This window comes from Mustela nivalis, assembly GCF_964662115.1.
Source record: "Mustela nivalis genome assembly, chromosome: 2".
NCBI lineage: Eukaryota > Metazoa > Chordata > Mammalia > Carnivora > Mustelidae > Mustela > Mustela nivalis.
Window position 1 is genome coordinate 152526483 of NC_139021.1, and position 25844 is coordinate 152552326.

At 37.9% G+C, this 25844-nt stretch overlaps 1 protein-coding gene and 1 long non-coding RNA gene across 2 annotated transcripts in view; one reads left to right on the top strand and one right to left on the bottom strand.

Annotated features, from left to right (window-relative positions):
• The window catches only part of TNKS2 (tankyrase 2), a 68931-nt gene extending 48005 nt beyond the window's left edge, over positions 1-20926 (top strand). Inside the window, exons 19-27 of the mRNA XM_082721931.1 lie at positions 411-663; positions 1505-1587; positions 3242-3362; positions 6506-6603; positions 7464-7538; positions 9981-10086; positions 13455-13641; positions 17056-17212; positions 18446-20926. Coding sequence (XP_082578057.1) covers positions 411-663; positions 1505-1587; positions 3242-3362; positions 6506-6603; positions 7464-7538; positions 9981-10086; positions 13455-13641; positions 17056-17212; positions 18446-18508 — 1143 coding nt within the window. The 3' untranslated portion in view covers positions 18509-20926. The remainder of the gene's footprint in view (positions 1-410; positions 664-1504; positions 1588-3241; positions 3363-6505; positions 6604-7463; positions 7539-9980; positions 10087-13454; positions 13642-17055; positions 17213-18445) is intronic.
• On the bottom strand, positions 20664-24903 carry LOC309860231. Its single transcript, XR_014309271.1, has 2 exons — positions 23469-24903; positions 20664-23255 (listed from the first exon to the last, which is right to left on the bottom strand). It is a non-coding gene; the product is annotated as an uncharacterized lncRNA (long non-coding RNA).
• Between the last annotated feature and the right edge of the window lie 941 nt (positions 24904-25844).

Consider the following 25844-nt stretch of genomic DNA (forward strand, 5'->3'; position numbering starts at 1 on the left):
TTCTCCCTCTGCCCCTCACCCCTGCTCATTTTCTCTCTCTCTTTCTCTGTCTCAAATAAATAAAATCTTTAAAATAAATAAATAAAATTGATACTACTATAACTCATTTTGGTGTTTTTCAGAAAATCAAAGTATCAAAGTTAGATTTTTTTTTTTTATGTTCTGCCACTTGAACAGTTGTTTTTTTTTTTTTTTAATTTTCTGTGTCTTGAAACATGTTCTGAATTGTTTTCTATTTAATAACAGTTTGGCGATATCACTTGTCTTACTTTTAATTGTTTTTATATAATATGCAATTCTCTTTCACATCTGCTGAGTATTTGTCATATTTTTAAATGTATTCTGTTGGTGTAGGAGAATTTTAAAACTTACTTACCACAGATTTAATCTCTCTCTGACATACACCCTAGGCAGATGATGTTAGCGCTCTCCTGACGGCAGCCATGCCCCCTTCTGCTCTGCCTTCATGTTACAAACCTCAAGTGCTCAATGGCATGAGAAGCTCAGGAGCTACCGGAGATTCTCTGTCTTCAGGTCCATCCAGCCCATCAAGTCTTTCTGCAGCCAGCAGTCTTGACAACTTATCTGGGAGTTTTTCTGAGCTGTCTTCAGTAGTTAGTTCAAGTGGAACAGAGGGTGCCTCTAGTTTGGAGAAAAAGGATGGTGAGACATTCTGTAAAAATAATTTTCTATCTTGTAATGTATCCACATGTTTGTCGTCTAGAATGCTAACAAGTCATTTTTCAAACTTAAATACAACTGTTAGTATCAGATTAATTAACACAGCCTTTACATTTTATTTTTTTCTTGTTTTCTTTAAATGTTAGTAGAATTCCTCATGACACTTCTCCTTCGGAGTTGAGGCTTAATAAGTCTTACGCTGCTGACCTATTCTTTAGATGTAAATATGCTTTTTGAAAGGTTTAGAAGTCTTATGGTTGAGTAGGTATGCCTTGATATACCTCTTCCAGTGTATTACAGCTATGAAATACCTTTACTCCATGTCAAACGACCCAGTTGTGAAGATCATCTTTTTTAAGAGAAAGAAAAAGACGCACATACTTAGTCTATAAAACTGTTCTCTTTATCTTTTACTTCTTCTCACCTTATGCAGCTTGGTAGAATTTGTTTAACTTTTTTGTGAAGTCACTTACATGCTCAAAGATAAGGATTTTTTTTTTTTAATTAAAATTAACATATTAGCTTCAGTATGGAAACTTACTTTAAAGATACAGTTAAAAATAATTTTTTTTATGAAAAGATTTTTTTTTTTAATCTGTGTGCCCCACTGGTTGTTTCTTCTAATGATGTTGAAATTTTGTAGCTTTCTCTTTTTGCAATTTTTAATGCTATGTTCAGATACTCAGTATTATATCCCAAATGCCAATGAGTATTTCCTTCATCTTTACATTTTTCATGTGCATAGTAATACCACAAAACTCTGATGTTATAATGTTGATATACATTACTTTGTTCATTTGTTCTGGTTTTTTTTATTTTCCAGTTCCAGCAGTAGATTTTAGCATAACTCAGTTTGTAAGAAATCTTGGACTTGAGCACCTGATGGATATATTTGAGAGAGAACAGGTGAGTAGATGAATTGTTTTGCTTGGTTTGATTTTCTGTAAGACCTCAAGGAAAAATTAGGACATACTTGAAATGCCTTGGACCATTCAACCTGTTTGTAGGAAGAGGAGAATGGTTTTTTAAGAGACTGGAAATCAGTCCTTCTTCTAATTTAGCTATCTTGGAATTTCTGTTTAGTTTATTAACACAAAAAGATGGACTCTGATGAAATTTTTTTTAAAAATACATGGAAACACATTAAAGTATATATTCTTTTTAAGTGCATATGAGACATTCTCCAGAATAGATCACATACTAAATCACAGATCAGACCTCAACAAATACAAAAATTGAGATCATACCATATTTTCTGACCACAATGCTATGAAATTTGAAATTTGAAGTCAACCACAGGAAAAAGTTTGGAAAGACCATAAATACATGGAGGTTATACAGCTTGCTATTAAACAATGAATGGATCATTGTTTAATAGCAATTAAATGATAGCAATAGCAATGATTCTTTCTTAAAACAAGAATCAAAGAAGAAATTTAAAAATACATGGAATAATGGACTCTCAGGTAGTAATAGTAAAGTAGCTTTCTCTAATGGAAAGCATCACTTATTTAGCCCCAACGTAGGTTATCTTTGAGCTCCGTTTGGTCAGTTCAGTTGTGTCAGTCACTATGTACTCTTAAGTCTGACACTTCACTAGCCACTATGGGAAGGTAATAGGAATGCTGGGTATATATCTGGGCTTTTCTAGAACAGTCCTATTTTAAAGTACACTGTCAGAATATATTTACTGATTTTTTTTGGTACGGAAAATATGGTAGTTACAGACTTACATCCCTAAGGAATTTTTGATCTACTTAATGGAACTCTAACAGTGTATGAAGAAATAAGTTTTGGCATAGATTTTAGAAATTCAAAGAAAAGTTACTGCACTCTGGACTATTCAGGGAAAGCTTCATGGAAGATATATAAGTAAAACAGGATTTCTGAATGTCTTCGGTTTCATAAAGTGGGAATAATATATTTGAGGGAAAAGGAATAGTTTGAACCCTGAGGCAGAAGTACCAGTTAGTGTAGTCCAGAGTCTGGAGGAAGCAGTAAAGGCATTGTATAAATGGGTTAGTTGTAGAGTGATGGTGGATATGTGCATTTTTGTTTTGCAATTTAAGTCATCTCAGGTTCTTATGCTAAATGAAAACAACTTTATATTTAAAATAGTTACGTTTTGGGACGCCTGGGTGGCTCAGTGGGTTAAGCCACTGTCTTCGGCTCAGGTCATGATCCCAGGGTCCTGGGATCAAGCCCCAAATCAGGCTCTCTGCTCAGCAGGGAGCCTGCTTCCTCCTCTCTCTCTGCCTGCCTCTCTGCCTGCTTGTCATCTCTCTCTGTCAAATAAATAAATAAAATCTTTAAAAAAAAAAAAAAGTTACATTTTAAATAATGACTGTAGTTATATTCATTGAGATATTTTTGGTAGTTCATATCTGAAATTTAATTAGCTGTAACTTTTCAGGTTCAGTTTAATAAGTGGTTTGCTTTCATTTCTAAGCTGTTCACAAAAGCCAAAGTAAATGTATAAATCTAATACATTAAAAGAACACCGATATATGAATGTCCACTAAATATAAGTCTTCTAAACAATTTCATCCTCTTTTGTCAGATCACTTTGGATGTATTAGTAGAGATGGGGCACAAAGAGCTGAAGGAGATTGGAATCAACGCTTATGGACACAGGCACAAACTAATTAAAGGAGTTGAGAGACTTATCTCTGGACAACAAGGTATTTCATTTTAAATTAATGCTGTCATCAGTTTAACAGTTGGCATAAGACAATCCTCAGCTTACTAAATGATAATTAATAAATCCTGTGAGAGCGAGTCCATTTAACAGGAAGAACACTAGAATTTGAGAAACTGTTATCAAATCATAACACTGCTACTGTTAACGTTCCCTGAGCTTCTGCCGGTAATTATGTGAAACTAAGTAAGATTTCTGGGCCATTCAGAAGTTTGGGGATTGCCTTTGCTCTGAAATTATTCTAGCTCTTAAAATTTTATGATTCTAAAAGATCAGAAACTTGAATATCTCCTTTCTTATGGTAATATAATAGGCAATGCCTAGACATTCAGGTCTGCCCATAAAATAATGTAAATCTCTTTTGTTGTAAAAGGCTAAATTCTAAACACCTGTAGTGGAAGTACTGGGAAAACTTGTTTTCCTGTTGTAATGAGGAAATCTGAGAAAACAGCATTGAGTAATATCTTTAATTCTTCTGAATGTTGGTACTTTTAAAAAATGCAGATTGCATTTGTTACGTTAACATTTCCTGTGTACCAGGTCCTGGGTAAAAAGGTGAAGTGTTCTAAGTATCAAGACCCATAGTTAAACTGAGGGCATGATTTACTGTCTCTGGGATTAGATACTTCCTGTCATTGAAGTCCTGGCTATACAACTAGAGTCTAAGAAAAACTTAGACTAACAAAAATGAAGACATTTTCAGGGGAGGATGTATGATAGGCAGGATAGGGTCCATCTCTTGAAAAAATACCTCTAAAAGTTAGGTGATTGAAGTTAAGGAATACTTTAAACTAGAATTCTGGAATAGGACCAATTAAAGGTAGATGCGCTTTACTTGCCTGGCAGGGTCTAAGGCAAAAATGTTTAAAATGTGAGGCAGTCTGGAATATGTCTTATAGACCACAAAATTGTATAAGATAAAAAGGAGGGAAGACCCATGGCTCCCTGGAATGTTAGTATACAATATAAAGAACACCAAAAATGAAGAGAAACTAGAACTCTCAAGTTAGTTGTGGGTGGATGGCCATCATGACTCTACTAGAATAATAGTAGGTAGATCTGATAGGACAGAAATTCCAATGGAGTACTAACTAACAAGGATCATTTAGGAAAGAGGCAGGTTAAAAAAGGAATCAGGCAGTGTTTGTTTATTAAACATACAGTGTCTGGGATACAGTTATTAAGACAGGGCCATATGTACCCCAATGTTCATAGCACCAATGGCCACAGTCACCAAACTGTGGAAAGAGCCAAGATGCCCTTCAACAGATAAATTGATAAAGAAGATGTGGTACATATGTACAACGGAATATTACACCTCCATCAGAAAGGATGAATACCCGGCTTTTATAACAACATGGACAAGACTGAAGGAGATTATGCTGAGTGAAGTCAAGCCGAGAAAGTCAATTATCATGTGGTTTCACTTACTTGTGGAGCATGATGAATAACATGAAGGACATTAGGAAAAGGAAAGGGAAAGTGAATTGGAGTAAATCAGAGGGGAGACAAGCATGAGAGACAGTGGACTCTTGAGAAACAAACTGAGGGTTTTGGAGGGGAGGGGTGAGGGGATGTGTGAACCTGGTGGTGGGTATTAAGGGGGGCACGTATTGCATGGAGCACTGGGTGTGGTGCATAAACAATGAATCTTGGACACTGAAAAAATTAAGATGTTTACAAATGTTTAAAAGACTAGATTGGAAGGCTCAGGAAACGATGGCAGAAACAGATACACTGCCTCCATGTGGCAGAGGTATGTAACTGCATGCCACCTCTGGTCTGTAGTCACTCTGATAACATCCAGCTGCAACTGCAAAGGAACATTCATTCCTACACGAAGGAGAATTTTTACGGCACAGAATAACTGTATCTGCTCTAGCAGATCAGGGTCACTTGCCTGCATAAAGTTACCACCTTTCTTGTCTTCGTTTGAAGCCATGATTCTATAAGTTTTGCAGAGTGGTACCGCAGTAGTCTGACAGTCTGTCATTTTGCTAGATTATCCCTAGCTATCCATCGGTGCATCAAGTCAATAGATGACTTGTCCTCATCTTTGAGCACTGCTGAAACATCTTAGGATGGTACACAAGTTCAAGCATGTGTCATACTCTTTATTTTGTTAAGTCTTTATTCATTGAACTATTCCCTTTTGTAAGTCTCCACACTTTGAAGATATTGTAATTCAGCTATATCTGTAAGTCTTTATCAGAGTTTAGCATGTTGATGGCAGTCTTGTTATTCAGACCAGAACAGTGCTCTAACTCTCCAGAGGCAAACTACCATGTGCTGAGCCAGCAATAATGAATTTGATCCCTACCTGGGAAAACAGCAGAGCATTCGAGATCTTGTTGTAGGGACTGAGGGAGAGGTGTGTGTTCCAGATACACCAAGGAAATTAGAAAATTCTGTTCAAGACTGCATTTAAAAAACTTAACAGTTATCTTAACAATTGACATTCAGGAAAACACAACATTCATTGCTGAATTAAAAACTGTTAGTGATTAGAATAAACATTCAGTAGTTAACTTTGTCGAGTTAATCATTCTGAGATGATTCAGAATTACCTAAGGCTAGACAAGTTTGTCATAATTCTTCCTCGTATTTACAAAAATTAAAGGCTAAGTGCTGAAGGGCTGTATAGTTAGTGAAGGAAATAAATGAAGAAAAAAAATGTGTGACAAACTTAAGAGATAAAGAAAAAAAAAGATTTTCTGAACTATTCCCAGAAAACCCATATAGCTTGTGTCAAAATTAGTAGCCTAAATGCAGTGTGGTGTTCTGGATCCTAGAACAGAAAAAGGAGGACATTACTGGGAAAAACTAGTGAAATCCAAATAAAGTCTATAATTTACTTATTTAATGTGACAGATGCACTGTGGCTATATAAAATGGTAACACTGGGGGAGCATTAATGTTCTTAATGGTAACATTAGGAAGTTTAGTGAAGGGTACACAGAACTCTCTATAGGATCTCAGCCTTCCTGAAAATCTAAATTCATCCAAAATTAAAAGTTTTTAAAAACCGGTAGTAAACATCATAAATCAAACAGCTGTTTTTGGTTGATGTTTAACTTGGGGGGGTTTTTGGCATATATCTTTTTACCTTCAAATTTCATTTGCTAGGTCTTAACCCATACTTAACTCTGAACACCTCTGGAAGTGGAACAATTCTCATAGATCTATCTCCTGATGATAAAGAGTTTCAGTCTGTGGAGGAAGAGGTATGTTCATATACCTTAAATGAATGTTGGTTCAGTAGCTAAACTTCCTAGAGGTTTCCAGATCTTAAAAATATCGTAGGGTTTTTTCATTGTCCTTAACTTCTTTACCACCTGGAAAACATTCAGATTTAGTATTTAAGGTACACTCCCTCAATAAACTTTAATTCCAGTAACTTGGTTCAGTACTACAGTTAATACTAATGCAGAATTCTGTTGGAGAAGAGTTTATTGTCGTTTGAAAAAAAAAAAATGCCAATATTCTCTCCCTTCATGAAGGCAATTACAAAGCCCAGTATCTCAGACAAAACCCAGAGTATGTGGATGCTACTTATACAGGAAACTTTTCTTCTAGATATCTTTCCACAAAACTCTTGGATCTACTGAAATCTCTGAATAGTGCCTTACACTTTTGAAGAACATGTGTGTGAGGAACACAGAGATAAAAAGTTAAGTAGGACTGAGTTCTAAAATTCAAGAAACTCCAATTCTCGATGAAGTACAAATTGTGTTTTATTAATGAGGGCGACATGAATTGGAATAAATAAATGATTGCTTTGTTTTTTAGTATATCAGGTGATTAGCTTTGTGTGTTTAACTCACCTGTGCATTAGTTTCTTTTTTTCTTCCTTTAGTTTGCATTATATAATTTTCACCTGTAAATAGTTTTCAGATTGACTAGCTAATTATCTCTAGAAAACAGTCCTTGTGAATTTATAGGACTCCTATTCCTTAAACAACAAATACATCAAAATCTCGTTTTGTATTCTCAAAAACAGAATCATAGGAGTCAAGAACCATGTTCCCCATATCAGAAAAAACAAAAGTTAATACACATGTATTTGACATATTTTTTCCACCAGATGCAAAGTACAGTCCGAGAGCACAGAGACGGAGGTCATGCAGGTGGGATCTTCAACAGATACAATATTCTCAAGGTAAGAAGTTAGTGAAAATAAAGTTTTCAGAGACCATGGTTTTTCAAAGCTTGGAATGGTAATTAACTTTCGTAAGACTATAATCTTTCTAGCCTAGTAAGTCTTTGACATAACATTGGGATATTTTGGGAAAGATGATATCCTTGGAAGGTTAAGAGTCTCAAAAATCCCTGTACTACTCTTTTGTTTTGTTGGTTGTGGTGGTGCTGTTTTCATAATGAATAATTCAGACCCTCTTGAACATACTGAAGTTTAGCATATATGCCTTATCTTGGAATAATGATAAATCCTGTAGGTTTAGGACTTTAAATATAAAAATTACTATTAAGGTACTCTTGTTATATAACAAAGCTGAATTTTTTTGTGTGGCTCAGGGGAGGTCTCCATCTTATACCATGCTTCCTTTTATTTGTCCTGAGATGACTCCAGGTTTCTCTGAGTCCCCCTACATGTCACTTCACAGTAATTTTAGTAGTACTCCTTTTATGTATTCATCTTTTCCAAAAACAGTCTTTAAAAATGTTGTGAGTCATTCACATGAGAGTCCTTTTTCTTGACTTTCTCAGGGCCTTTTCCAGCTTTGCTGTGTTTTTCTTGAACTACAGCAAGCAAAAATGCACACTCTACTTGAGATGCATAAATATTTTTGTGAGCTACGCTCATATATCTTAATAATTCTAAAGATAATTAAAATGTGGCAATGTTTTTATAATACCTAAATTTTTTTTTTTAAGGATTTTATTTATTTATTTGACAGAGAGAGACAGTGAGAGAGGGAATACAAGCAGGGGGAGGGAGAAGCAGGCTTCCCACTGAGCAGAGAGCCCAACATGGGGCTGGATACCAGGACCCTGGAATCATGACCTGAGCCGAAGGCAGATGCTTAATGACTGAGCCACCCAGACGCCCCTTACCATAATACCTGAATTTTAAACTCAAAAGTGAATAGTATCAAATCTTTAATCTGTTTTATATTACTGTTTCAGAATAATAAACTATTATGAGTATAATATTAGATGTCATATTTTAGAGTTAGTGAATACTGAAACTATTGAGATTGCTTTGTTCATACTGTTAGATAACAAAAGCACACATTATTCAGGTAAAGGAATCCTACTTCTGGAAACTCCGTTTTATTAGTTTATATCATAGGAGGACAAGAGTAACACCTTGAGATTTCTATTCATGAACATATATAATAATTTTTAATAAGACATAATTGTGCGTATAACAAGCAAATTTCAGTCAAGTCTGCCTTATCTGCATGTAGTAACAAAATGTATAGAGATTTGTTAAGGGTGAGCGCAGGAGAGAAGAGGATATGTTTTTGATTTTCAAAATAGTTAAAAGTTGAGAAAAGGTATGCTGTTTTCTTCCTCTGTAAAGATATTTTAATGCAATATTTAATGAATTTTTCAATGACAAAACTTCATTTTTGTTTTTTGGGGAGGGGTTTTTGTTTGTTTTGGGTTTTCTTTTTTTTTTTTACATAAATGAGATCTCTGTGTCAGTTGTGTTCATTGATTACATCTATGACAGTATTTTGAGTTTTTTTAGCCAAGGCTAAAACCACCACTGCCCAGATGTGCTCTGGGACCAGCAAGGGGCTGTAATACCTTTAAACACAACCAAGAAACAGCTCTAGGATTATGAATTTTAATCCTAGAAATACTCCAAATGAGGGGTGCCTAAGTGGCTCGGTGGGTTAAGCCTCTGCCTTCGGCTCAGGTCATGATCTCAGGGTCCTGGGGTCAAGCCCTGTGTCGGGCTCTCTGCTCAGTGGGGAGCCTGCTTTTCCCGCTCTCTGCCTGCTGCTCTGCCTACTTGTGATCTCTCCCTCTCTGTCAAAGAAATAAATAAAATCTTAAAAAAATAATAAAAATAAAGAAATACTCCAAATGAGACCACCTTTAGTGGTTCTCCAAACAAAACTTTTAGGAATTGGAAGGGTAGGGAAGAGTAGAGGGTATGTCTCTGTGTTTCTGTACGTGTCTTAAAAATGGTGTTTGGTATGGCTATTTCAAATATTTTTAATTAATAACAGATAAAGATGATACTTCGAGCCAGATAAAGCAGAGGGAGGTTGAAAGAAACTGTCTCTTTTTAATACTTAAAGAACTCCACATACCTGATTGGGAGATGTTTTAGTAATAATCTTCTAAATTAGAATGGAAGTATTTTAGTCAACAGTATTTCTGACCTTCACATAAGGCTATATGTAGCTTTTTTTCTCTTTGAAGTTTTTGATTTCCAAAATGTAGCTATATTTCTGTCTTTATGTTTGAGACCGAATATTTTTAGCTGACTGAAATAAAACATAATTTACATTTCAGAAAAAACTTTTGCCTCTCTACTGGCTGTGTGGACCATTTTAGTCAAGATGAACAAGTAGGTAAGTAATTATGAACTAAGATTTTGATTTTTCTGATTTCTTTTTTATAGATTCAGAAAGTTTGTAACAAGAAACTATGGGAAAGATACACTCATAGGAGAAAAGAAGTTTCTGAAGAAAACCACAACCATGCAAATGAAAGAATGCTGTTTCATGGTAAGATTCCTCTTCTCCGAGATACCTGGCTGGCTCAGTAGGGAGAGCATGCAGCTCTTCCTCTCAGAGTTGTGAGCTCAAATCTTACTTTAAAAAAAAGTGGGGGGAGGTCCTTCCCCATCCTCCTACCATCCTCTTCTACATTATTTTTTAACCATGTATGAAATAATGAGCCTATTTTTCTCATGCCGCTTTTTTTTTTAAGATTTTACTTATTTATTTGGCAGACCAAGATCACAAATAGGATCACATAAGGACAAAATAGAGAAATGGAAATGTTGACTATTCATATTTTCCTCTTCTCTTTATATCAAAACTGCATATTACGATCACTCTGAGAAGTGGTGTGTGTTATTTTTAACTCACTGATTGCCTTAAAATTAAAACAAGGTCTGAGGGGCCCCTGGGTGGCTTAGTCATTAAGCATCCGACTCTTGACTTTGGCTCAGGTCATGATCTCAGGGGGCCAAGCCCCAGTTCGGCTCTGTCTCCACTGAGTGTGGAGACTGCCTAAGAGTCTCTCTCCCTCTCCCTCCACCCCTACATACCCACCCCCAGCCGCTCAGGAGCTTGCTCTCTCGCTCTCTCTCACTCTCTCACTCTCTCACAAAAATAAAAGTAAAATGAAGCAAGGTGTGAAAATCGCCTCAGAAGACCATACACATCCTATTCTGCCTTTGATTCTAAGTATCAAAACTACAAATAAGTAAATAGAATCCTTTTTAAAAAGGGGGAGGGGTCGCTTGGGTGGCTCAGTTGTTAAGCTGCTACCTTCAGCTCAAGTCATGATCCTGGAGTCCCAGGATTGAGCCCCAAATCAGGCTCCCTGCTCAGCAGGGAGTCTGCTTCTCCCTCTACCCTTCACCCTGCTTGTGCTCTCTCAAATAAATAAGTAAAATCTTTAAAAAACAAACAAAAAAACTACATTTAACTTCATTGTGTTAAAAGAGCCATTATCAGTCAAGGGTGCCTGGCTGGCTCAGTCGATAGAGCAAGTGATTCTTAATCTTGGCTTCCTGAGTTCTAGCGCCATTTTAGGGATGGAGATTACTTTTAAAAATAAATCTTTTTTAAAAAAGCCATTTTTATCATTGAACTTAGGGAATTTTCAGAGAACTTAACGTAGAATTGAGAGCAACTTTATTTTTGAAATTTCCTGAGTTTTTTTATGTTGCAAACTAACAGATTTTGGTTGGTCTTTCTTTTTTTCTAAGCATTGTGGAGCTCAGCATGGGGCCTGAACCCACAACCCTGAGACCAAGACCCAAGCTAAGATCAAGGGTCAGACATCCAACTTACTGAGCCACCCAGGCACCCCAGTCTTTCAGATTTATAGCAAAGATGAATGTAGATAGTAATACAGTGCTTATCAAGTCTTCAAGCACATAGTAGTCCCATCTGTTTTTTATTTGGCTTTGATTGCAGAAGATTTTTTATAGACCTATAAAGTTCTATACAACACAGCATTTTAATTTCACAGTTCTTTGGAAGAGTGGCTATAGCAGACTGAATTGGTACATAATATCTAAATAACATTTCTCATTCTGAAATCCTAAAAATCATTATGATAATCCCTTACCACAGAGTATGATTTATTTATGTACTGACTTGATAAAATGAATGATTTATCTATTTTACAGTATAAATGATTTTGGTTTTTCCAAATCAATTCAAATAAGTGATTCTGTCCTTCAGTATATCTGCAGAGTGGAATTCAGCATACTTTCCCATCCCTTTATCAACAGGGACACTAATCTTGATGAATCAGTGAACTGTTATATTGGCTTTCCCCAACACCCACCCCTCACCCTACTCTCTGGCCTGCTTCCCATGATTACCTCCTTCCCTTTGGCTAAGCTCTTCTTGGCACACATGCAAGGAACAGGGAGAAAGTAGTCCGTATGCAGAGAACGAAGAACACACCACATTTGCAGATAGAATCTGGTATAACGGGATGATAGGCAGAGAAGTGGACAGATGGGAGAGAAGAGAAGAGGGGTGCCTGAGTGGAGCAATCAATTAAGCCTCCAATTCTGGGTTTTGGCTCAGGTCATAATCTCAGGGTCATGAGATCAAGCCCCATGTAGGGCTTCATGCAGAGTCTGCTGAACACTATCTCTTCCTCTCCCCATTACCCCCCTGCACACATAAACACCCGCATGCGCTCATGCTTGGTCTTTCTCTCCCTCTCAAGTAAGTAAATCCTTAAAAAAATAATAAGAAGAAGAGAATGAACATGACAAAATCACATTGGGGACGCCTGGGCAGCTCAGTCAGTTAAGTGTCTGCCTTTGGCTCAGGCCATGATCCCAGGGTACTTGGATAGAGTCCCATACTGGGCTTCTTGCTCAGCAGGGAGCCTGATTCTCCTTCTGGATGCTTTTCCCTCTGCCTGCCACTCCCCCTGCTTGTGCTTTCTCTCTCTCTCTCTCTCTCTCTCTCTGGCAAATAAATAAAATCCTTTAAAAAAAATAAAGGGGGGGACGCCTGGGTGGCTCAGTTGGTTGGGCAGCTGCCTTCGGCTCAGGTCATGATCCCGGCATCCTGGGATCGAGTCCCATATCAGGCTCCTTGCTCCACAGGGAGCCTGCTTCTCCGTCTGACTCTGCCTTCCACTCTGTCTGCCTGTGCTCGCTCTCACTCGCTTTCTCTGACAAATAAATAAAATCTTTAAAAAAAAAAAATAGATAAAAAAATAAAGGGGCACCTGGGTGGCTCAGTCAGTTAAGCATCTGCCTTCGGCTCAGGTCATGATCCCAGCGTCCTGGGACCAAGTCCCACATTGGGCTCCCTGCTTAGCAGGGAGCTGCTTCTCCCTCTCCCTCTGCCTGCCACTCCCCCTGCTTGTGCTCGCTCGCACCCTCTCTCTCTCTCTGTGTCAAATAAATAACATCTTAAAAAAAAAAAAAAAGACCACTTTGGCTACTTTTGAACCTAGAAAATGTACACAGTTGTGAGTGTCAATATAAGACTTAATTGCATTCACCACTGCTATATTAGGAAATTGTGTGAAACCCTTGGTTCTGGATTTGTATGGATTTGGGGTCTGGAATTTAATAACTTTAACATTGGTATATCAAGTAATCTTTTCTTTTACTAGTTGAATCTGTGCATGTCTTTTTTTTTTTTTTTTAACCTCTCATCCACCACCTTACTAGAAACATCAGTTGGTATTAGCAAGTCTTCTAAAATAGTTATTTCTTCTAACGGCATAAACTAGCTGACAGTTAACTTGTTATACTTGTTTTTTTATATTCTTTATTGTGGTATTCAGGTATGTCTGTTTAGGAATTTAACTTCAAAGAATGTTTCATTTTATTTTTCTTCTAAGATAATTTTAAATTGTTACTTACCTACATGTATTTTAGGATCGCCCTTTGTGAATGCAATTATCCATAAAGGCTTTGATGAAAGGCATGCCTACATAGGTGGCATGTTTGGAGCTGGGATTTATTTTGCTGAAAACTCTTCAAAAAGCAATCAGTATGTCTATGGAATTGGAGGAGGTACTGGGTGTCCAGTTCACAAAGACAGATCTTGTTATGTTTGCCACAGGTAAGAGATTACTTGTTCTCATTTTGTTTATTTAAATTCAATTAATTAAATATAATGTATCATTTGTTTCAGGGTCTGTGAATCATAAATATTATGATTTACTATAAATAGTATCATTTGTTTCAAGGTCTGTGAATCATAAATATTATGTAATACCCAGTGCTCATTACAGCACATGCCCTTCCTGGCATCCATGACCTAGTTATCCCATCCCTCGCCCCCTTCCCTTCCAGGAATCCTCAGTTTTCTTCTTCTTAGGGTTTGTCTCCCCCTCTGGTTTTATCTTGTTTCATTTTTTCCTCTCTTCCCCTGTGATCCTCTCTCTTATTTCTTAAGTTCTCAATTTATTTGGATAAGAACTGGTTTCATATTTGAGAAATTTGGAGAGAAAGGGCATCATCTTGGACAACTTTAGAAATCCAGGCTAGGCATGTTTCAGGTTGTTTTGGGCCCTCTCACCAGTTGTAATTATAGCTAGTATTTATTAAATGATCTGTGTAGGACAAGCACAGTTCTGAGCAGTTGACCTATTTAAATCATTTTATCATTGGAACACCTAGTGTTCCAATAGAACACTGGAATAGACAGTATCTTTGGACTTGAGAGATTTTATTGTGTCCTTTAAATATTATAGGAGTGTAGATTTTTTCAAAATACGTTATTCAAGGGGCACCTGGATGGCTCAGTCAGTTAAGTGTCTGACTCTTGATTCTGGCTCAAATCATGATCCTCAAGCCCCATGTTAGACTCCATTGCTGGGTATGGAGCTGCTTAAGATTCTCTCCCTCTCCCCCTGCACCTCCCACTCCCTGCCCCCATTTAAAGTTTTTTGGAGGGGGGTTTTGTTTTTTTAATAAGAGAGAGTACACGCGAGAAAGATCACATAGGGAAAGGGAAAAGCAGACCCACAACTGATGAGAGAGCCTGATGTGGAGCTCAGTCCCCAGACTCTGAGCCAAAGGCAGACTCTTAACCAACTAAGCCCCCCAGGCCCCTGCTCCTCCTGTTTAAATAGACAGAACTCAAATGCTAAAATGGCATTACTTGCCAAGCCTAATTATTTCATAGCAATGCATGAGGGAGTCTCCTTTCTGCTGTGATAGGATCCTAGAATCTTCAATTTATGATATTACAACTTGAAAAGTTATAACAAAACACATCAATCCCTTTTAAAAAGTACATTAATATCAAATAACTACTTTGTACTTTCTTTCTCCACGTTTAGTTACCCTGGTCTAATAACTCAGTTGTTAAAATCATTTAGATAACTTGCCCCTGTTAATAAACTCCTCATAGGTAAGCACAAATTATCTTTTGCCATTGGAAAAATTGAGTAAAATTAATTATTGCAGTTTATTCTATAGTTAGGGTGTTTCTTATACAAATCTAGAACGGGGCGCCTGGGTGGCTCAGTGGGTTAAAGCCTTTGCCTTCGGCTCAGGTCATGACCTCAGGGTCCTGGGATAGAGCCCCCCCCCCCCCCCCGCATTGGGCGCTCTGCTCAGCGGGGAGCCTGCTTCCCTTTCTCTCTCTCTACTTGCCTCTCTGCCTACTTGTGATCTCTGTCAAATAAATAAATAAAATCTTTAAAAAAAAAAAAAAACCTAGAACAATCTTCATCAAACATTAGCAGACATGAGAATCATTTAGAGGGCTTGCTAAAACAAGCCCTGCCTGCTCAGTTGCTGATTTAGTAGGTCTGGGATGAAGCACAAGAACTTGAATTTCTGCTGAGCTCTGGGGTGGTGATGTTTTCTGATCAGTGATGTAGAAGAAAGCCCTGGAGCACTAGTTCTCAGCCTTGGTGACACATTGGTATCACCTGGGGAGCTTTAAAAACTGCTGATGCTGATGTCCCACCCTCAGAGAATCTCTTATAATTTCTGGGCATTGGGATTTTTTTTAAAAGTCTTACCAGCTGATTGTGAAAGGTTGCCAAGTAAAGAACTGCAATCTTAGAGGAAAACAAGGTCTTTTTTTATATTACTCTTGTTTTCCCCTTAAATTTAGACTTGTGTAGGCGCCCGAAGTCAGCCCTTCTGGGCATGAACTCCCATCCTCTTCTGTTTTAGATCGTAAATTAATTGGACAGGTTAAAAGGCTTATAATTTCTTGAGAGTCTATAAATTGAACTTTGCTGTCACATTATCTGGAGTTGAAAGTTCTGAGTACTTTCTCTTTAACTCATAGTTAAAATAGTTCTGATTATAATAAGTAGGTTTTACAGTCTTACAAACTGTCTTTGGAACAGAAAGGTTGGTTCTCTACAAATCAGTTTATTAACTTAAGACTTTTGTGTTTGGGTTATCACAGGGCTGATCGTAACTATAATAGAAATCTACTAGAAATGCTAAGGCTTCCAACAAGCATATTTAGAATAATAAGTATAGGTAGCCTCTCTTCTTTGGAGAACAGAATCAACTGGCTCACCAAAATCTTTTCTCCTCTGAAAAACAAAGAAGAGAAACCATTAAGAAATTTTTTTTTAAAAAGGGTTCATTGGAAATAAGGAAGGTCAATTATCCACTTGAAGGGATTGGGAGAGTAATCTCCTCAAATTTCTGATAAGTGAAAACTAGTTGAAGAACTAACATTTCAGCTGAAACCTAAAAAAATGAGTGGTAGTCAGTTAAGAGTGGCAGAAATAGGTACCATTCTCTGTGGTAAAGGAAGTGGTGTGTATGATGCCCCTGAGGTTCAGAAAGTTGGCCTGTGTGAAGAAAGGAAATTAATGCTCCTGGTGCACAATGAACACGAAGTAAGATTTGAGAATTTAGAGCCATTGTAAGCAATTTGGGTTTTCTTCCAAGTACACTAAGTACCCTCTACAAAGTTTCAAGCAGTAAAGCGATGTGATTTGATTAATGTTTATGTGTTGGGTTGTTTTTTTGTTTTGTTCTGTTTTTTTAGATAACTGGGTGCTTGGATGGAAAATAGTTTAGCTAGGAATTAGAGGAGAAATAGAAGTTCATAGGCCATTATTCCCAGTCCAAATAAAAATTTTGGTGATTTGAATTTAACAGTAACAATAGAATTAAGAAAATGAATTTCAAATGCATTTTGAAGGTGAAATCAATTAGACTTGATTAGTTGGATAGATGTCCATCTTTGCAAGCTACTTTGTGGGAGCTCCCTAAGTCCCATCTTCCCACTTGGGCTATGGTTTGTGCTTTTCCTCTGGGTACCGATGAGAGCAGAGTTTCCATCTCTGTGAGATTGTTACATTTTCAGTTTATATAGTTAAGAATTAAAGTAGCAAATTCATTAATGAGAGTAGAAGACATTCCTGCAAAATTCTTTTAAGGATGAAATGACCAACAGCTATGTATAAATACACTAAAAAGCTTAACACACTGTACAGAAATAAAACTGCCATGTACTACCTTGTTGTCAGGGAGATCTTTCATGTTACAGGCAGCTGCTCTTTTGCCGGGTAACCTTGGGAAAGTCTTTCCTGCAGTTCAGTGCAATGAAAATGGCACATTCTCCTCCAGGACATCACTCAGTCACTGGTCGACCCAGCGTGAACGGTCTAGCATTAGCTGAATATGTTATTTACAGAGGAGAACAGGTAATTTGGTTTTATTTGTTCATCTTCAGAATGATTTAGAGCCATACTTTAATAAACTCTTTGTACTACTCTCTTAAGTTGACAAGGCATATTGCCTTAACAGCTGGGCTGGGTTTTTTTAAAAGTAGCAAAAATAATAGAGAATTCCCATATACCCTTTGCCCCGATTTTCCCAATGTTAACATTTTATCATCCTCCCTCTTTTGTATGAATACAGATTTTTCTCCTGACCTGCTTGAGAGGACATTATAGGCTTGCTGCGTAGCCTTAAATGGTTCAGTGTGTATTTCCCAAAAATAAGGACATTTTCTTTTAAAATTATCAACATTGGGAAGATACCATTGATAGAATATTATCTTACAGACTTTATTCAGATTTTGCCAATTTTGGTGGATCTTTTTTCTGTTTTATAACCTTCCATAAAATATAATTAATCAGAATCTTGTATTTAGTAGTTAACCTGTCTGTAGCAGAGAAAAGTGCAATTCTCTCCTGCTCTTAGTGACACAGATGCAGTCAGAAGCATCTCTAGAGCAGTGTTCTGAACTGAGGATATGTACCAGGATCTCCGCAATTATTAAAAACAAACATGGATACCTGGATGGCTCAGCGGGTTAAAGCCTCTGCCTTCAGCTCAGGTGTTGATCTCAGAATCCTGGGATCAAGTCCTGTATTGGGCTCTCTCTCAGCAGGGAACCTGCTTCCCCCTCTCTCTCTGCCTGCCTGTCTGCCTACTTGTGATCTGTGTCTGTCAAATAAATAAGTAATATCTTTTTTAAAAAGAAAAGAAAAGAAAAAAAATACATGCTTAGGATTCATCCTAGACCTGCTGATTTGGAACCTAAGAGGGATTGGAAGCAAGGTAAGGATGTTTTAAGAAAATGCCCAAAGAGGAGTCTGATCCACACATTAATTTAGAACCTCTTCTCTAAAAATTAGGAATTCTTATGGTAAAATCACCTTGCAAAAAATTTGTTTACCGGGACGCCTGGGTGGCTCAGTTGGTTAAGCAGCTGCCTTCGGCTCGGGTCATGATCCCAGGGTCCTGGGATCAAGTCTCACATAGGGCTCCTTGCTCGGCAGGGAGCCTGCTTCTCCCTCTGCCTCTGCCTGTCTCTTTGTCTGCCTGTGCTTGCTCGCTCTCTCTCCCTCTGTCTCTGGCAAATAAATAAATAAAATCTTAAAAAAAAAAAAACTTGTTTACCAACATTTAAATTAATCTTTCTCTTCCAGGCTTATCCTGAATATTTAATTACTTACCAGATTATGAGGCCTGAAGGTATGGTTGATGGATAAATAGCTGTTTTAGGAAGCTAAATCCACTGAACCTAGTAAAATCGTCTGAGCAGCTGGTGGCCTCTTAAGTTTTACTCCTTCGCTGAGAAATACCATCTTGTCCACAAGTCTGTGACAGAAGGATAAAAAATGTGAAAGAATTTTAACATTCTGACTTGATAAAGCTTTAATAATGTACAGTGTTTTCTAAATATTTCCTGTTTTTCAGCACTTTAACAGATGCCATTCCAGGTTAAACTGGGTTTGTCTGTACTAAATTATAAACAAAGTTAACTTGAATCTTTTATAGGTTATGCATTGATTCTAACAGAAACTGTAATCCCCTCCACAGAATTCATTTTACTAATACAGCACTGTGTTCTTTAAAACACAGCATTTACACTGAATACGATTTCATTTGTAAAACTGTAAATAAGAGCTTTTGTACTAGCCCAGTATTTATTTACATTGCTTTGTAATATAAATCTACTGTTTCAGAACTGCAGCGGTTTACACATTTTTTCATACGTACTGCACATCTGTATTTCATCTTGCATCATCATGACTGAGTGAACTTAACATCTGATTCCAGAGGCTATGGTTTGAGCTGTTAGCAAAGACTTTGTCAGTTGGGAAAGATTGATTTATCAGATTTAATTAGCTGATGGAAGCATTTATCTCTCATTAGAAATCTTTCCCATTGAAGAACTTCATGAAGACTCTGGGGATTTAATTTGTGATTACCTTTTATGTATAAGACACATTCCAAAGAGCTCTGTGAACGTCCTGATGATTAAAGACACTTCTTTACTGGCCTCAAACTCTGGGTTTCACATTGGAAAATTTTCTCATTTCATTTTGTGAAAATCAGAGCAAGTGCTTCTTTATTTCAGAGGCTGCATCCTGCCACTGAGCAATTAATCACAGGATTCTTTTTGTGGAGCATAAATAGGAAGTTACATTTCAAAGGTAGGAAGAGGAATCCTGAATAATTTTCCAATCTGTTCTAATTACCCTAAATTGAAAGGGGAAGAAAAGCAAATGAGAGGGGGACATTTTTTTTGCCCTAAGTATTTTTTTTTCTTGTTCTTCCTCCTTGGCCTCACTATTACAGTCAATCTGTACACCATAGGTAAGCTGAACCCAGAACCATGAAACAAATATAAGTGTCTCAGTTCTCTCCAGGTCATCTTCATGGGCAGATGCTGTGACACGGTGCTTCCTGGTCCTGGGTAGCCTCATTGTGACATTCAAGTCACTTGGAAATACACTGTATGTGTGCACTATTTGGTGACAGGCCTGTTGGGCAGCTGTAGAGGGAAGTGCTGTCCCATAAAATGCCATTCCTGTTTTCTAAAAGAAAACTGTGTTTTCCATGAAATCAGCTAAAGCTTCTTGGGCCAGAGACATGAATTATAGGAGTGTATTTGTGACTCTAGCTGCCTCAAGAGGCAAGGCAGGTTTTTACCAACTTAAGTCTCTACAAGTGAGAATGTTCCCCTTCACTCTCTGTACCAGTTCACTTTTGTTTTACATTTTATTCCATCACTAAATTACCTGGCTCTTTGCAGTAACTTGTACATAAAGTGCTAGAAAATCATGTTTCTTGTCCTAAGTAAGAGTTAATCAGACTAAATGCATATCTGGAGTTGTTTCTATGATGTAAATGTGATCATAATCTTGACCTTGAAGTGCTTTTATACAGCTCTCTAATAATTGCAATTATGATCCTAAAGTAATTTCTTGGAACACAAATGGAGTATGCCAAATTTTATATAATTTTTCAGATTCTGGAATCATCCAGGTTTTATAATTAGAAGATAATGAGATGAGTTAATGGAGTTTATATTTACATGACCAGATCTCCCAACATTGACCCCATAACACTCCCCCTGTAAGTGAATCTGGAATTGCTTATCATGTAAAGTCATCAAGGTCTCTGAGTTTATGACTATAGCCTGTGTTGTTTCATCTAATCCATTGCTTAATTACTGTGTTGTTTTCCTATGAATGATTACATTGTGGTTAATATGTTAGCATGGCAATATTTTCAGATAGCTTTTTGTTTGTTGGCTATTTCGGGGGGGTTGGGGGTGGTTTGGAGGATTTTTTTGGAGTTTTTGCATGAAATATCTTACTTTATAATGATGGAATTGCTTTTTCTTTTGTCTTGTGATTTTTGCTTTTGCTTTTTTTTTCTTTTTTTTTTTTTCTTTTTTTTTTTTTTGAAGTGAGATTTAACTTTTTGTAAGTAGTACTATTATATCCATCTTGGGTGTCTTACTTGTACTGTATCACATTCCATACCCTCATTTAATTCTTAATAAAGTGTTTATTTGTTTTTCTGGGTAGCATGGTAATTACTGGAATAGTATAAATGTGTTGAATGGTCTTTGAGAAAATGGATTAAGATCACAATAAACCACAATTGCAGGAAAACAATGTAGTTCTGCGTCTAACAGTGATAGAGTGCAGTTTAAAGTTTAAAATTTTGAATGTTGTGACCATAACCTATTCAGATGCTTTAAGATGGATGTAGTTAGAAGGTGCTTTCAGACATTTAATCAGTCCAATACAAGTTTTGGCAAACCTCAAAGCTTATTCCTGGGTAATCTGTCTTCTAAAAAGGAATGTATTTTTTTTGTTTGCTTGTTTTGTTTCAAGTAGGTCTTGACCCAGTGGGGTCTTGAACTCATGACTCCAAGATCAAGAGTTGCATGCTCTACTGATGAGCCAGCCAGGCACCCCTAAAAAAAAACTTCATACATTTTAAAATCTCAGAGCACTTGAGTTGCTCAGTAAACCTACTGAGTGTCTGCCTTCAGCTCAGTTCATGATCCCAGGTCCTGGGATAGAGTCCCACATTGGCTTCTTGCTCAGCAGGGAGCCTGCTTCTCCAGCTGCCTGACACTCCCCAGTGCTTGTGCACTCTCTCACTCACTCTCGCTCTATCTCAGGCATATAAAATTTTCAAAAACAATTTTTTTAAGTATTAAAGTTAGTGGTATTTATTACTCTTAAAAGAAAGTATAGTAATGTCTGTATTTTAGATTTCAGTATAAGTGTTTTTGTGTATGTGATCAGTTCTCTGCTTTCCATGATAAAATAATGGTGCAGATAACCCATGAGTCATTTGTTTTGAAAGAGTTTTTAGCAGCTCTATGTTACTGTATCAGGATACTATTAAAGTGCTTGCTAGGTCTTAAGCATCCCAGTGCCTGATACGATCCAGTTGTTTGCTGGGTGGTGAGGAAAGAAAACATGTAAATAAATTTCCATAAGCTTTTATAATTAGTATTCCTGACTGGCCCTTTATCTGCTGTCCTGCCCTGTTAGAGAACTAGAGTGACAGAGGAAGCAAGTAGTAGTACCCAATCTTCACCAGGAAAATGGTCATATTTTTATAGTTAGATCTTAATGTGACCTTCTCACTATCTGCTCAGTCTGCACCCCCCATTCTGCCACCTCTTTTTCACGCATACTCCTCAGGCAGACTGTGACCTAAAATACTTAACTGTACCCTTTTTTTTTCCATTTTTATTTCAGTTCTAGTTAGTTAACATACAGTATAGTATTGGCTTCAATTACACCCTTTTAGGGGGTTCTTAATCCCCACAGAGAAGCCACCATTGTCAGAAGTATCATTCTACTTCTTCATCCACCCACAGTTGTCCTCCCCAGAGCCCCCTCATACGATCTGCCAGTAGAGCAGTGCCACAGAGAAGTTCTGCAGGGGGAGCTGGTCTGCATACTCTTTGGTACCAACACATGGAGAGATGAAAACAAAACTGACAGGACAGTGGGACACCTGGGTGGCTCAGTTGGTTGGGCAACTGCCTTCAGCTCAGGTCATGATCTGGAGTCCCAGGATCGAGTCCCGCATTGGGCTCCCTGCTGGGCAGGGAGTCTGCTGCTCCCTCTGACCCTCCCACTTCTCTAGCTTGCTCGCTCTCTCATTCTCTCTCTCTCAAATAAATAAATAAAATCTTAAAGGGGCGCCTGGGTGGCTCAGTGGGTTAAAGCCTCTGCCTTCGGCTCGGGTCATGATCTCAGGGTCCTGGGATCGAGCCCCGCGTCAGGCTCTCTGCTCAGCAGGGAGCCTGCTTCCCTTTCTCTCTGCTTGCCTCTCTGCCTACTTGTAATCTCTGTCTGTCACATAAATAAATAAAATCTTAAAAAAAAAACATTTTTGTAACAATTTGACATTGATACAATGTTTTTAATTTCTTAAACAAAAGTACTTGGCTGCAGCAAATTGGAAGTTAGGAAGAAAAAACTGACCCTTCACAGAAAATTTGAAATAGGAAAAATATATTTCATGAACCCCATACCTATCACTTAGCACATCCTGGCACATAGTAGTTCCTTAGTAAATTTTTGTTATGTGACTAAATTAATAGTCATCAAGTGATTGGGCTCTAGGGTCGGATAGATACCCTGTCCCTCACCAACTATGCAACCTTAAATTATATAACCTTTATAGTACACTCCTCTCCTAGGATTGTTTAGAAAACTGAATGATGTTCTGTGTGCCACTAAGTTGGGTAGTTGGTAATAACTGGTTATTGTAACTAATACTACTGTTTCCTAGAATGCTCCAGGACTAGTGATTGAATGTCCTCAGTTATGCAAATATAGAACGTAGAATCTTAAAACAGCAAGAATTATTAACCATTGATCCCTTCAAGGTTCAGATAAAAATCTTTAAAAGCTCAAAATGTTAAGCATATAAATCTTCAGATGCTCGAGAATCTCAGTTTAAAAATTACTGATAGGGCGCCTGGGTGGCTCAGTGGGTTAAGCCGCTGCCTTCGGCTCAGGTCATGATCTCAGGGTCCTGGGATCGAGTCCCGCATCGGGCTCTCTGCTCAGCAGGGAGCCTGCTTCCTCCTCTCTCTCTCTCTCTGCCTGCCTCTCTGCCTACTTGTGATCTCTCTCTGTCAAATAAATAAATAAATAAATAAAAATAAATAAAAATTACTGATAAAAGCACATAGACCTTTCTGGCAACCTTGATGGGGAACCCATAGGCCAAGCCGAATCACATTCCTGCAGTACAGAAAAAAACAAATGGACTCATGGTCAAAAATCAAAAACCACCCATTGTGAGCACAAGTCAGCAGACATAGTCTTGGAGGATTAGCTCCCCCACAAACTTAAAATAGTAGAATAACTATGGAATAAAAATGGTTACAATGATTGGAGCAAGGGAGGAAAGCATAAAACCCATTAGAAAAGACACTATGAAAAAGGCAAAATACATATGAAAAGCTAAGTCTTTTGGAACCAAAAAGTATAATTAGTGAAATTAACGCAGTGGACAGATTAAGCCACACATTGGGCATACCTGGAGGGAATTGGTGAGCTAGAAGATAAATCAGGAAAATACCTGCACCGTAACAGAGGAAGAAGAGTTGGGCAATAGAAGAGGCGTAAGAGAAGGAGTGTAGAAGATCCAGCTTAAAGAGAGGTGGGAAGATATTTGAAGATTTTTCCACAATTTAAGGACTTTTTTGTTGTTGTTAAAAAAAAATATCTAGGAGGTTGAATGAAAACAATTCTACTTCTAGACAGGTAGCAGAATTGCAAAAGACCAGAGAAAAAATCTAAAAGCAACCCAAGAGAAAAGACATCACCTGCAAAGAAATAATTATACTAACAGCAAGCTTTCCAATGGCAGCAATCTAGGCCAGGAGACAATAAAATAATTAAGTGCTGAGGAAGAAAAATTGATGTTGGCTATGAATTCTACATACAGATGAATTAGTATTTAGAAGGGAGGATGGGGGTGCTCTCTTCGGCAGCACATATACTAGAAGGGAGGATGGGGGACACCTGGGTGGCTCAGTTGGTTAAGCATCTTCCTTCAGCTCCGGCCATGACCCCAAGGTCCTGGGATAGAGCCCCACACTGGGCTCCTTGCTCTGTGGGGAGTCTGCTTCTCCCTCCCTCTGCCTGCCACTCCCCCTGCTTGTGCTTTCTAAATAAATAAATAATAAAATACTTTTAAAAATAAATAAAAGGGAGGATGAAGAAAACATTTTTGGATTTTTGCTGAGAGAACATAGAATTGTTCTCTAGGAAAGAAAGCAATTGAGTCCAGAAGGAAGGAGTTCGATGCAAGCAGGGTGAGCGAAGAAGTTAGTAAACAAATACTTGTGTAAAAACAGAGTAACTGTTTTATTAATTGGTAGGGAATAATCTTCAAAACATAACATGAAAAAGGCATGGAAAGAAGAAAAAAGCAAGAGGTTGACCAATATCTATAATTTGCTACCATTTTGTAAAAGGGAAATATACAATATGTATTTGCTTCTTTATGCATAAAATACCTGCAGGATACACGTTAACTGTTGGGGAGGACATCTGAGGCACCAGGGGGACAGAGGTGTTAGACTTCACTGTATATCCTTTTTTTTTTTTTTTTTTTTAAGATTTTATTTGAGACAGAGCAAGCACGAAGCAGTGAAGGGCCCCCACGGAGAGGGAGAAGCAGGGTCACCACTGAGCAGGGCTGAGCAGGGAGCCCAACATAGGGCTGGATGCCAGGACCCTGAGGTCGTGATCTGAGCCAAAGACAGATGCTTAACTGAGCCACCCAAGCACCCTTTCACTGTATATCCTTTTATTCCTTTTGAATTGTGTATCGGAGCTATTTTATCTATTTAAATGAAACAATGTAATAAGTGTTACCTACAAAAATACTGTAGAAGTAAAAAATGATTTTTTTTTTTAAGATTTTATTTATTTGAGAGAGAGAGTGCATGAGAGGGTGGATAGTCAGAGGGAGAAGCAGACTCCCCTCCGAGCAGGAAATCTGATGCAGGACCCAATCCAGGGATTCCAGAATCATGACCTGAGCCGAAAGCAGTTGCCCAACCAACTGAGTCACCAAGGCGCCCAGATTTGATGTTTTAAAAGACAAGGTAGAGGGGCATCTGGGTGGCTCAGTAAGTTAAAGCCTATGCCTTTGGCTCCGGTCATGGTCCCAGGGTCCTGGGATCGAGCCCCACATCAGGCTCTCTGCTTGGCAGGGAGCCTGCTTCCTCCTCTCTCCCTGCCTGCCTCTCTGCCTACCTGTGATCTTTGTCTGTCAAACAAATAAATAAAATCTTTAAAAAATAAAAAAAAAAATTTAAAGACAAGGTAGAGTGTACTACTTGACCATAATATGGAAGGTGGGAGGAATTTTAAAATGATGAACTTCAGGGACACCTGGGTGGCTCAGTTGGTTAAGCAGCTGCCTTCCGCTCAGGTCATGATCCCAGCGTCCTGGGATTGAGTCCCACATCGGGCTCCTTGCTCCGCAGGGAGCCTGCTTCTCCCTCTGACTCTGCCTTCCACTCTGTCTGCCTGT